This window comes from Cynara cardunculus, assembly GCF_001531365.2.
Source record: "Cynara cardunculus var. scolymus isolate 2C chromosome LG 2, CcrdV1, whole genome shotgun sequence".
Lineage (NCBI taxonomy): Eukaryota > Viridiplantae > Streptophyta > Magnoliopsida > Asterales > Asteraceae > Cynara > Cynara cardunculus.
In genome coordinates, this window is record NC_037529.1 from 65221351 (window position 1) to 65234703 (window position 13353).

At 34.5% G+C, this 13353-nt stretch overlaps 2 protein-coding genes across 4 annotated transcripts; both read right to left on the reverse strand.

Moving 5' to 3' along the window:
• Positions 1–607: 607 nt before the first annotated feature.
• On the reverse strand, positions 608–3627 carry LOC112506903 (serine/threonine protein phosphatase 2A 59 kDa regulatory subunit B' gamma isoform-like). Of its 2 annotated transcripts, none has more exons than XM_025111229.1 (2): positions 2051–3627; positions 608–1215 (listed from the first exon to the last, which is right to left on the reverse strand). In XM_025111229.1, exons 1-2 carry the CDS (start codon positions 3257–3259, stop codon positions 811–813), a joined length of 1614 nt encoding a protein of 537 aa, XP_024966997.1. In that variant the 5' UTR covers positions 3260–3627; the 3' UTR covers positions 608–810. The 2 variants fall into 2 exon arrangements, with proteins under 2 accessions (XP_024966997.1, XP_024966998.1); XM_025111230.1 differs by having other exon boundaries at positions 1211–1274.
• A 3013-nt stretch (positions 3628–6640) lies between these two features.
• LOC112508168 (chromatin remodeling protein EBS-like) lies at positions 6641–12534 on the reverse strand. Of its 2 annotated transcripts, XM_025112948.1 has the most exons (6): positions 12220–12534; positions 11560–11902; positions 11415–11483; positions 9632–9770; positions 8079–8124; positions 6641–6816 (listed from the first exon to the last, which is right to left on the reverse strand). In XM_025112948.1, the coding sequence occupies exons 1-5, from the start codon at positions 12290–12292 to the stop codon at positions 8098–8100; spliced, it is 651 nt and encodes a 216-aa protein (XP_024968716.1). In that variant the 5' UTR covers positions 12293–12534; the 3' UTR covers positions 6641–6816; positions 8079–8097. The 2 variants fall into 2 exon arrangements, with proteins under 2 accessions (XP_024968716.1, XP_024968713.1); XM_025112945.1 differs by lacking the exon at positions 6641–6816 and having other exon boundaries at positions 7833–8124.
• Positions 12535–13353: the final 819 nt, after the last annotated feature.

Sequence of the window (13353 nt, forward strand, 5' to 3'; positions counted from 1 at the left end):
TTTAACATACAATCATGTCCTACCAAACGCCAAACAACTGTCTCGTTCTATCAGGGTAACAAACGCACCCTTATGAATGTGAATGATATAAGGGAGACCTTCACACGAGAAGGGGGAAGTTTTGGTTCTTTTTTCTTTTTTTAACCACTGTGTTTACGTATATCTCGACTAATTCCATAGGTCCTAGAGAACAGCCAGGAAAATCCCAGTAACCCTGCAGGACATGACCGCTGACCTCTACGGAGTATCGCCAAGTCCAAGCCCTACTGTCAGTTAAGCTAACACCATGAAGGGGCCGTTTACAAGACTTACTTGGTAAGTGCTTACCGAATAAATTTCCTCATCGAATGAACATGAGAAGTGCCAAAAATCTTACCGGGTAAGAGCGATGAGAATGATGGAGTGTCATACCCAGTAAGTGAGGATGACGACTCTTACGCAGGTAAGCGCTTACCCAGTAAGTTTTTGCATTCGATATGTTTTGATATACTAAAATCTTACGTATCAAAATAAATCATAGTGTTGACTCCTATCGGTAAGCGTTTAACGGGTAAGCAATTGGGTAAACGGCCCTGAAGTTTCGATTCTTGTGTAATGACAACCTCTACTCATTTTTTAACAATAATTTTATATCACAAACACCTCCAAGACCATACAACACACAAGGAATGAACCAAAAACAAAAACAAAAACAAAATGAGATACAAAGAGTAAAACCTTCATATTAACCCCAAGCTTTCAAGATCAAATCAAGTGCCTTTCTGCAAAAGTCAACCTTGATCAATGATGGTAAATTCAACTGGCACCAGTTCATGAAATAGCGGTGGTGGTGGTGGTGGTGGTGGTGGCGGCGGCGGCGGCGGTCATGGTGACAGACGAGGCAAACCTTGAGATGACCACAGACTCGATGCTCAAAGCTTTAGCGGCAGCTATGGTATCCAGGCGGCTCCAGGTTGACTGTCGCTTTGCGAGGCTTTCCTTCTGCTTGGCTTCATCTTGTTGGTACCTCACTAGGCACTCTTCAAATAGCGATTCGTCAGCGTCTGAAAATATCTTCCGGACATTAAACGTTAGGCTCTGAACGGCTTGGTTCCAGTGACCTCGTGTGTTCTTCTCCAAAGGTGAGAAGATAATGGGCAGAATCACTTTGCGGTTTTGAGTTATTAGATTCCTTATATGCTCGTTATTCCATAGAAATAATGCACGTTCTGCCACCTACGACCACACGGAAAGAAATCATCGTATACATTTGAATGGATCTGTCTCACATGTTACTGATACAAGTGTAAATGGATTATGTTGGAGTTCCCGTCAACTAGACTTGGATCATTTCTCTTCAAGATATATTGGAACCCGATTCTTTTGGAAAGTAATCTAATGGGGTCCCACATAGTCTCACATGATATCAGAGCCAAATTCCACCACTCTAAGTCAATGCCAAATTCATCAACATCAAACAAGGTAAAACGCATAAGGGCAAACTAGTTGACAGCTAAATTAGGGCATGTTTGTTAGTAGCTTAATGAGTTTGATGGGACTCACAGCTTATTCGGTCACTTATGCATGACTATCTGGTACTGCTTAACGATATAGAAAGTGGCTTATCCAGTAAGTTTCTAGGGGGAGCTTTATGCAAAAAAGCCAAGTTTTTTCAAACTTGCCCCCTCCCAATTAAAAAACATGCTCCTTCCATTTATGAAAGAAATACACACAAACAAAAACCTTCCTAATCTATACAAAGAGATTAATCCACACCAACATACTTTATTCATACATGACTTAATGGAAAACAACCAAACAACCAATTATTAATGTTTAGTAAAAACTAGTTGGAAAGATGGATGCAACGTAAAATGATCTATCTGGAAAATTAATTGGAAAAATATAACGGAAATTATTGGCAAAAAGTGAAAAAAACCTCTTTTGAGTTTGATGAAAAGCTAGATGAAGTAGTTTTTCAAAAAGCTAGCTTATGGCTAACCAACGGGCTTTTTCAACAAGCTCAAAATAAGTTAGCTCGTGATTGTCAAACATGGCCTAAATGTGGTACCTGGAAATGCGAACTATTGAGGCAGTATCCGATCTGACGGAACAAAGGGACCATGCACCGTTCAAATTCCGCAGCCTGTGTAGCTTCAAGAATCTCCTCCAATTCACTAAGATACATCACCTCTTTCGAACTATTAGTTACGGGCCAATATTTCAGTAATCCTCTAATCACCGTATCCGCCAGCCTGAAATCTTTCTCGACAAACTGACCAACACAATACAAGAGTTGCTGATGGTATGTCGACAAACATCTGGGCTTGTGGAGTGGGATCAAAGCATGAACAAGAAATTGCTTATGTTCTTCCTTCAGAGGCAAAGCAAACCCATTAATTATACTACCCAAAATCTCAAGCAATTCAGCTATCCCATTGTGCTTCCCAGTTTCAAAAATGAAGAGATAGAAGATGTTGTTGATCGCTTTCCTGATGAACGGACGATGAACCATGAACTTTCCATATATACGATGCAGGATTGTCTTCAAATACTCCCTTTCTCTCTGATCTTCGGAATCAAAGAGATCAAGCAATTTCAACACGAAAGCATGATCGATATATCTTTTGGCAAGTTTAGCATCTGTTTCTGATGAAGCTACAAACCTAAGAAGGAATTCATAGACAACTTGAAGATGTGGCCATGATGGATCCATACTAAATTCATCATCTTCTTGATCATATAAATCCGGAAGCTTGTTATCGTGATTAGCATTTGGCAAAGATCGAAACAAATTAGCAGCCACCATTTTCGTCATTTCTTGCATTGTAACCTCGTTGAATTTTGAGGTAACCGATGAAACATAATCAACGAGCTCGAGCAATGTCTGTTTCTTAACATCTTTCTCTTTGGAATTCTTGGACGGATCGCTAAAATCAAACACTACACAACACATATTCAACTTCTTGATGAATAGATTGTGTTTTTCTGAACTAGATACAACTCGAAAACTAGGCAATGCTTCATAAGAAGCATGATTCAATGCCTGCACCACCTGGGTCGCCCCAAGAGTACCTAATTTCTTACTAGCTTCATCATTCAATTTAGACGAACTCAAATTGGAGCTTCTACCAGACGATGAATTGCTCTTAGAACCGCCATTAACACCCATACCAGTCGAATTTATAGCAGCAGAATCCATTGCATTGTTCCCTTCATCATTGTGTGAGGATTTCGAAGATGGCTTCCTAGGAAGCTTATTTAGTATTTGCTTAATCATCTTCCCCGGGAAAACAAGCGTTAAACCCCTTTTTCTCCAATCAATCAAAGTTTCAACCTCAAAATACCCCAAACTACATTCATTTCAAAAACCATACCAATTCAAACTTCAAAACCCTAACAAATAATAGCTCGTACCTTTAACACGGAAATCGCTGTAAGCTTAAAGTCTGTGAGAGTCAAAACGAAATGAAATTTGAGGGGTTTTCAACTTCAATCGAATCATGCTGAGCTTGGAATCAGAAAAGAGAAAACAGAACCTGGACCATATGAAGTCAAAGGAAGAAGTTACGAATACAGTGATGATGATGAATTCAACGGGAGAAGTGGTGAACAGATTATAAAAGGAACCCTAGAGCAATCAGAGAAGAGGGTGGTTAGTTGTTTCTGTGTGCTTTCGAAAACCTAAAGTTTATTCTTCTTTGAATTCAAAATCAATTTCTAGAGAGAGAAACAATGGCGTCTGACCAAGGGAAGAGTGAGAAGGAGTTGGGATTAATTAAGGTATAAAAATAATAATGCTAATGCTTGTTTAATTTAATGGGATGAGATGGAACCAAATATATGATTACTTTTATCCGTAATTTTCTGAAAAACCTCTGTCGCTAAATAAAATTACTGTTCGAATCCCTTTTTGAGTAAAATTAGAGAACACTATGTACCTAAAAAGAACTAGGAGGTTTATTTTTTTATTTATTTTTATTAACTTGGATATCCAACTCGCTATGCAAGCCGACTAATCCTAGGACGACCACCTGCTTTGCAGATAGCCCGAAGTCACCGCATTTGAACCTCCGTGGCCACAAGAAGATTTTTATTTCTCATTGGATTTGAACCTAGGACCTCCTGGTACTTTTGACCTTTGAAGTCAAGTTCAAACCAATCAGACACCACTCTTGTGGTTACTAGGAGGTTTATTTAAAATCACCCATTTTGTTGATTATGCATATACGACTGGGATATATATATATATATATATATATATATATATTACAAGCAAAAAACGAAGTCAGAGGGGACCAGAGTTGGTATATTGGAGAAGAAGATGGTAGTTTCGGATACGACCAGTGTTTAGGATTATTGGATGTAGAAGAAGACAGAAGGTCAAAGTGAGTAGAGTTTGTGGTAACGTATGTGTGATCGTTGCTAAGGCAGGAATAGGAGGCAAACAAAGTATGGGAGGTCGAGAGGAGTTGAAAGGGGGTCCATGAATTTCGTGTTGGAAGACGGTTGTTAGGATAAGGGGTGGAGACGATAGGAGAAAGGGTAAGATGGGGAAGAAATCGAAGGGGCAAGGACACTTTTGGACCTTCATATGATATGGGACGTGTAGGATGAGAAAAAGATGTGATGATATTAAACCATTGACTTTTATTGATTAAATTTAAAGAACCTAAACAATCTATTACATAAATTTTTTTATTATAGGATTGTACTTTTAATTTTTCTTATTACAGCAATGTACTTTCAAACTATTTAATAAATATATTAAATAAATTAAAAAAAATTCTAAACTATTCATTAATATACCAATATTAATAAAATATTATGAAAGGTTTACATTCGCACTGTTTTACTGTGAAAGTTCAATGTTAATTTATGTAGTTTCACACATCTCATAAAAACAATCTGACATCATATAATTCTAGGTTTAGATTTGAATTCATAATTTAAATACTAGGAGAGTACTCGCGCAATGTAACGAGACACATCTCGATTTTAATGTTCTATTTTATTATTTGTCGTTGTCGATGTTATAATACGATTTTATGCGTTTTTAAGAAAGCAATAATGATTTTATTTTTGAATAAAATATAAATTTGAAGATATCATAAAAATTTGAAGAAAAATATATCAATGTTAATATCAAATCAACTATTTAAAAGTTCTCATTTTTTATGTAATTTTTTTTATTATAATTTAATTTATGTTTAATAATAAAATAATTTATTTTTGGTTTAATAATATAACATTTTATAAATATAATAATTAAGTATTATGTTATAACTCAATGATTATCCTAATTATATTTTAGATTTTTTATATTTAAAATGARATATTTATCCTRTATTTGATTATGTTTATCTGCAGTTARTTACAYGAATTYATAAATGGAGCTTTAATAAGTTGTCTTTACGCACAATCTACTTGTAATCTTGAGTTTTAAGTAACATGCATTAATAAACATTACTTTATGCATAAAAAATGTTTTTAAGAGTGTTTGTCAAATACTTTATAATATAGTATAGATTACAACTTAGATTAAGTGATTAAGATAAGTGGTTGATATTAGCATCACTAAACCCATCATTAATCATTGCACAAACTTTGATTAGCGACCATTTAAATTATAAATTATATTTAATGAGATACCTTTAAACTTGTCACAAACATGTTAATTATATTACATGACTTTTTCATCATTGCCAACAACAATTATATATATATATATATATATATATATATATATATATATATATTTTTTTTTAATTATACATATTTTCCCGCCCAATAACTTTTTTAAAGGGCTTCTTTGTTAATGCCCTCTTTTAAGTATTATTAGATAAGAGGTTTATCATTTTAATTTTTTTTTAAATAAGAACTGAAAAACTTTGATTGTAATCTAAAATGATAAAAGATAAATCATCTTCTTATTTAGCTTTTTAACTCCCTCATAATCATATATGTTGAAACCTATTCTGATCGAGTTCATCTCTCTTTCTCTCAGTCGATTTGATATCAGCATCATCTGATATCAATAAGAAGTGAGATAAAATTTTAGACTTCAGTACCTCTTGAAAAACAAATATTATAATTTACATCTTAACGATTCGGATGCTGCTAGTGACGGACTTAAATGCACATGAAGTACTGTTTATTAATGCATATTACTTGAAATTCAAAATTACAAATAATTTTACGTAAGTACAACTTACTAAAGCTTAATTTTTAAATTCGTGTAACTAACTACAGATAAATATCCATTTTAAATATAGAAAATCTAAAATATAATTAGGATAATTATTTAGTTATAACAGAATCATTATCTTTATAAAAATTTAATTGTTAAGTCAAAAATAAATTATTTCACTATTTGAACTAAATTAAATTATAATAAAAGATTAAATTAAAGAAATTGTCGTGAACTTTTAAATAGTTAATTTGATATTAATATCGATATATTTTTTCAAAATTTATTTTTATTTAAAAGTAAAAACATTATCTTTCTCAAAGTCACATAAACCATCAACAGAGACAAAAAATAAAACGAAACATTAAAAAGAATAATGTATCTTGCTACATTACACAAGTATCATTCTAATAATAATAATAATAATAATAATAATAATAATAATAATATAAAAAAAGGAATAGCGAGGGGGCAAATTCATATGTAACCCCATAATAAAAGGTCAAATTTTTCTAACAATCCAGAGTTTGACGTTTCTGTCGACCCATTTTGAAAGTGGCTGGCTGCCTCTTCTTTCCACACAAGTCAAAGCCACAGTCACATTTGACTCCAGTCAATTCCTCAATGCTTCACCAACCAAAAATCACCTACAAATGGATTGAAGATAAGATGTAAATCCTATTATTTCACTTTTTTTTTTTATTAAATCATGCATTTTGGGGGTTATTAAATCATATATGGTTAAAGTTGTTTGTCTTAGATATAAATGTGTTGTTGTCTTTGTATTAATTTATTTAAAGTGACATAATTGGGACAAATGATGGGTTTTGGCTTATTTCATATAGCCATTTTGGCTTAATGATAAACCTTAAAAAGACACTCTTGTATGGATGTGAATAAGCCACCCAAACCATCAAGCTCATTAAGTTGTATTATACAATAATTGACCTCTCGAAAAGTACTTTTTTAAATCCATGAACTTCTAACAACCAACAGCCCTCTAGAATTCATGTTTATAAAAGTAATGTTATTATGTTAAGAAGGACATGGATTTAAAAAGGATCAGACAAAAAGGTAGTTTAACCAAAAGACACTCATAGAAGGGTTAAAAAAGGTTAAGGAAGCCTCATATTTGAATCTCAAATTCTCAGGGGCCATTAGCGCTTATCAATAAGAGTCGTCACTCTTACTAATCTTACCTTATAAGATTTTTGGCCATCAAAATGGCATCGTGGTCAAAGACCTTCCAGCCTAGTGGTAAAGGCTTGGGCATGGCATAGTCATGAACCCGAGTTCGAGCCCTGGGAGGGGAGTGTTGGCGACATTTAAGTGAGGCCATGTTTAGCCTCCAAATTTGCCGGGGATTAGTCGGGCTTTGGCCCGGACACCCTTATAAAAAAAAAATGGCATCGTGTGAAACAATCTTACAAGGTAAGACTCATCACCTTCACTTACCGCCTTACCGGGTAAGACTATTGTTCCTTGTCTGCCTCCTTACCAAATAAGATTCTGGACCCTTGCCACATTAATCCGGTAAGATAGGGTAAGTGACCCGGTAAGAGTTTGGTAAATGGCCCCTCGGTTATCAAAATCATCAAGCGATGGCTGAAGAACCGACCAGAAGAAACTAGAAGCTGAATCACAAAATCGAACCAACAACACAAGATGAAGATCGATAACGTTGCATTGTCTCTAAGTTAGTTGTTCTAAGCTTGAGTTATAGATTGTAACAAGAGAAAAGAGACCATTAGAGTCTAGCTGAAGCATACATCAAGAAAACACAGAGATAGATATATTTCACACAACTTTAAACAAAAAAGGCTTCATGATGATCCGAGAACTGTACACTTCCCAACCACAACAACAACAACAAGGGCTGCTGGAGTTAATACTCAAAGAAAACTATTACCTCCTTCACCACTCCACCCCTATCGCTTTCTGCGCTTCACCTCCACCTGCAAACAACAAACATATACATTCTTTCAACAACTATTTTCCAAGGTCCTAAATGGCATGAGGAGAGGCGAGGCGAGGCATGGCGGCAAGGTCAAGCCTTAGAAACCACAACGTTTTTCAAAGCATGATTTATGGCAGCAAACATGTGTGTGTGTATATATATATATATGTATATAACTTGGTATCTTGTGGACCAAGTTGTTTTCGTAAGACCCGTGAGACCACCTGAACCCAACCCATGTACATATAATTATGTATAAATACATATGTTTTTTATTATTACTTAACAAGTCAATGCTATTGAACAATTTAAATTATATTAAATACTATAAAACTAAAATGTAAGACACTAAAAGGTAAAAAAAAATCGGATATCATGTACATGGCGAGAGACACAAGCCTTGAACCATGGCAAGCCCTTTAGAACACAGATATTTTCTAGAAATCAACAGCAAACAGCTAAATGACCTTTAGACTTTTTCTAGTCTCATTAGCCTGTTGATATCTGCATACTTCATACCCTTCCTAAACCCTACTTTGAATGAAATATACTGGGCGCCTTTGGTTTGGTTTTAACAATGACAACCCACAAATTTTCATCAACAAAATTCCAGAAAATGATTTGGAGTATACACAATAGCTGGCAAGTTATGTTCGTTCTGCTGGGAATAGGAAACCATGGTATTTGTCTTTTTGACTTTCGTGTTCTTGTTTTTTACCTTTTCATTTTCTTTTGTGATGAGCAGATTGACATGTTGAAGATGATAAACGTTAACAGAGCTTGAAAATGACATCTTACAGTAAAGAATAGGGGTAATACTAATGCATTTTAAGGCCATAGAAAGATGGTCAATTTTTATGTTTAGGCCATAGGATAAATTTGTCTCCAGCGACCCAAAATTCAAAATCCGGACGAAAGTATGTTCCTATTCTAAAGATGAAGATCATTTTTTGTGGTCATTATTCTCAATTTTGTGTTTTTCTTGTTTCTGTTTTGTTATGAAGATGAAAATGGATTAAGAACAGGGGTACTTTGGGTACTTTGGCCATTTTAACTTTATTGTAAGAACTTCCAAAATATCAAGGGGTATTTACTTGCAAATTTTAGGGTGAAATCAACAATTTTGGAATGGGGTTTTTGGTACCTATACCTGAGTTCCATGCCAAAATTTGTCATATGGCCTAATTGAAATTGTCACACTTGTGTGGCCTACAAATGCACCATCAAAAGAACAATATGAAAATAAATGTGTCGATCTAAAAGAAGTAATTTATGATAAAGATGTTACAAGAACAGCCAAATCACCCAATGCTCACAGATAAAATAAAAATAGCTTAACGTCAAGACTAGTTTGGCATAGAAGATACAGACTCACTGATGGTGGCTGGACGACCACCACCAAACAACCATATCGACAGCATTGAATAGTAGTGTAACCCGGGCAGGAGGCAAAAAATAGCAATTAATAAAGCCAATTGTGTCATAGAAAATAGATGGCTTCTCACCTTAGCCTCAGCAGATGGTGATATTGGAAACGAGTTCAATGATCCTTTTCCATCATCATCAGAGGAACAATCAGAGCACAAAAACTGGTCCAATTTCTTCGCCTCTTCAATTGTCATACCCATACAAGATGGATGAAACCTACAATAAAACAAGATGTGCGTATAGAAGAATTCACTTAGATATGCTAATCAAGACAATGTGATCGCATCTCTCTACAAAGGGTAATATAATAGAACAATCACCCATAGCATACAAGATTATATTCACAACATACAGAATTATAAGACATTGCTAAGATATAAATAGCTATGGATCATAATTAATTGATAAAGCACTACCTATATAACCAGTTGATGATGAGAATATATTATAGCCGTAATATGTGAAAACTTTTACCACTCAATACCCAAAACTGAAGAATACATACACAAAGAAACACTGTACTGACCAGTCCTACATTTACTATTATTGTTCCAGATGCAAACACTCAAACATATGAAACCATCACAGAATTGGTAACTAATATTGGCAAATAAGGAAGGTGGGGCCCCTGATAAGTAAGCTTTTTAGTTTTTGGGCAAAAGAGCAGCTTAATGCTCTATTAGGAAAATATTATTGGTTTCTTGATCGCTTCCCAGTTAAGTAGTTTATCATATCTTCATTCCCTCGGTGCATTCATCTTACCTTGTCATTAGAATTTCTTAATTTTAATAAACAAATATAGACTCATGGGACTGTTGGAAGAAGGAAATATAGGAAGGTAAAAGTAAAATACATTATCTTATGTACGTATAAAAGAGGGAAGGGTAAGCATTCATTCCCTTAAACTCTTAGAGTTCCTAAAACAGCAACAAGAAGCCATTTTCTGTCCTATATTCAGAAGTGAAGCGAAGCTGACTGTTCTACAAAGCAACAATACTTCAACTCATGATGTGTTGGCCTTTCTAAAAGCATATCAAAAGCAACAGGGGATCCCTTGGTCATCATGATTGACTATCTTGCCAAGATAGTCGAGATCTTCAAGGTTCAAATGTATAACCACGACTTTTCAGTGGTAGTACCTGAAAAGTTATGTTTGATGATCTAGGATGGTCTGAAAGCTTGATTTATAAGAAGCAATACGCTAAATAAGAAGCATGGAGAATATTGAAACTATTATCATATTGCCTGCAACGTACAGCTAATATTCAGAATTGATATTGTAGAGTAATAGAGAAGAACTTTACAAACCAACACGTAAAGAAAGAAACAACCGTATTGGGCAATAATTCTCATGCAGAACTAAAAACCGTATACAGAAGATTTGTTATATTATTTCTAAGTAAACAATATGGAATTTAAAATTTTCAGGGTTTTAATGACTAGGTATTTAAGCAAAGCAGAACCACCTTTGCAAAATAGAAGGTTTAATCGTATACGTCACTGTTAAGGAAATGGTTTTGTTTCTTTTTCTCTTCAAGCAACTATCTAGTGAACTACTTGCGTACATGAAAATTATGTACTAACGGTTGTAGGGTAAGTTTTCTTATTATGGCAATGATATCATAGCTACACTAGTAGAATTATAGTTGACTAGATATAACCATTTTGTATACAAGATTTTCAAGAATGTATTTTGTCCTACTTCATTGTCTGTAGCATGGTTAGGGGTAGCAAAAAAGAAAATTTTCTTTTTTATCCTTAGCAATCTAAGATAAGTGTGTGTATAGCATTTTTTTCTGCATGTCAGAGCCTTTTAGCATGTAATTGTTGACAAATTAAAAGGACCGTAACAAGATATACCAGTCCTTGCATCCTTCACATTGCACCATCAAATCATCCGGGTTGTAGGGCATCTCACACTTGCAGTACCTTCATATATCAAAAAAAAACAATTATTACTTTATAGCACCTAATTCTAGATGGCAGAAATCAAAAGAGGACTCACACAGCAACACGATCAGGGGTGAAACCCCCAGTAGCAGCCTTGTATTCAAAGCGACAGAAATAGTCCTCGGTACCAACATTGTCGAGCTTTGTGTAGTTCTTAAAAGAATGAACTATACACTTCCCTTCGATCGTATGTGCACTCTGCATATCGTAATGATCAGACAAAAACAGCTCCTTAACACCATGAAATTGCCTCCTCCCTCCAATTGACTCCTCCGGCCGGTAATACCACCTAACCCTAACCTTCACATTGTTCCGGTGATCAGCCTCAAGCTTCTCCACTCGTGCCACATAGGGAGGCTTATCCGAATCAGCCGGTCTCATCAAAACACAATCCCCAGCTGCCAAAACAAGTCGAAGGCACTGTCAAAGCTCCCAAAAAATCAACGTCTTTAACCTAACATAAACATACATACATATATATATATATATAGCTACACAAACACGATTCATGGCTATTAAACAAAAAAAGTACATTCCCATTTCCCAGCATCATTTGTGTGTCCACAATTCTAGCAGTTAAACAAGTCCACAAACAGTCAACAACCAAGATTCCGAGTGTTTGCTTGGTATATATATATACACACACACTGTAACACACAGGCACACACAAACATATCTATGTAAAGAGGGAGATGTAGAGAGAAAGAAGATATACATCTAACGACTTTGTTGGTGCCCTTGATAGAGTAGGAATCTAAATCTTTCTTCCCGGGTTTCGTCTTCGCCATTAAAAACCTTGAGCTGAAGCAACAGTGATCGATGCAAAATTGAAGACAAAAATGTTGAGAAAAGAGTGTGAAAATGTTTGAAATCGGAGGTTGAAAAGTTGAAGAAAATGGCGGAAAGAAGGAGAATATGCAGGAGTGCAGAGCAACAATGGTGGAATTTTAGAACAGAGAGCAAATCAGAAACCCTAGGTTTTAGCTGATGGTCGGAAAGATGGAAAAAAAAAGTGTCTGAACGAAGAGAGAAGGTTTGGTGAGGGTGCGGATGCGTCATATGGAAACTGGGGAGCTTAATTGCATGAATTAATTGCATCAATTACTATTTTATTAGTAATTTTTATGAATGGGTAAATTTTAAATAAAATATTATTTAGAGATCTTCAACATATTTATTTATATATTATAAAAAAAATTGTTTTAATAAAATTAATTAATTTATTAGTGTTAGTTACGGATTTGATTCCTAAGGTTTGGTGGTTTGTATGAACTTGGTCCTTAAACTTAATTTATTACAGATAAAGACTCGTGGTGTGTTGTTTTGTGACGAGGTGGTCCTTCATTCTAACGACCATCCGGTTAATCCGTTAACCTTGAGAGCTTTTTTTTTTTTTTTTGTCTTTTCTTAAGGGACTAATATCGTAAAATCACACAAACCATGGAGACCAATTCTGTAATTTAATCTTAATTTTTTTTTAATTTTGTTTACTTTAAGTTTAGTAAATTAATTATTATACTTTAATATATATATATATATATATATATGTGTGTGTGTGTGTAGGGTTAGGTTCACGTGAGACCAAAGGTTTTTCGTGAGACCTGTAAGACCAATGTATGTTCATTGATCAACTTTATAAGCTAGTGATTTAAAGTTGCACGATGACAATTTTGTGATTATTGAGAAGTCTCGTGACAATTTTATGATCATGAATGTTCAGATTGTAGATCTAATCCAAGGGTTGAGAATTGGTCTTACGGGTCTCATGAAAAACCTTTGATCTCATATAATCTCAAGTATATATATATATATATATATATATATATATATATATATATATATATATATA

What these genes read in the sequence shown, in the direction of transcription:
- LOC112506903 (XM_025111229.1), bottom strand. Translation starts at nt 3,259, where the DNA reads ATGATTAAGCAAATACTAAATAAGCTTCCTAGGAAGCCATCTTCGAAA. An exon ending in TCAATAGTTCGCATTTCCAG is followed by an intron (nt 1,216 to 2,050) that starts GTACCACATTTA and finishes GTGTGGTCGTAG; the next exon opens with GTGGCAGAACGTGCATTATT.
- LOC112508168 (XM_025112948.1), bottom strand. Translation starts at nt 12,292, where the DNA reads ATGGCGAAGACGAAACCCGGGAAGAAAGATTTAGATTCCTACTCTATC. An exon ending in CACCAACAAAGTCGTTAGAT is followed by an intron (nt 11,903 to 12,219) that starts GTATATCTTCTT and finishes TTGTTTTGGCAG; the next exon opens with CTGGGGATTGTGTTTTGATG. An exon ending in CACCATCTGCTGAGGCTAAG is followed by an intron (nt 8,125 to 9,631) that starts GTGAGAAGCCAT and finishes TGTTGTTTGCAG; the next exon opens with GTGGAGGTGAAGCGCAGAAA.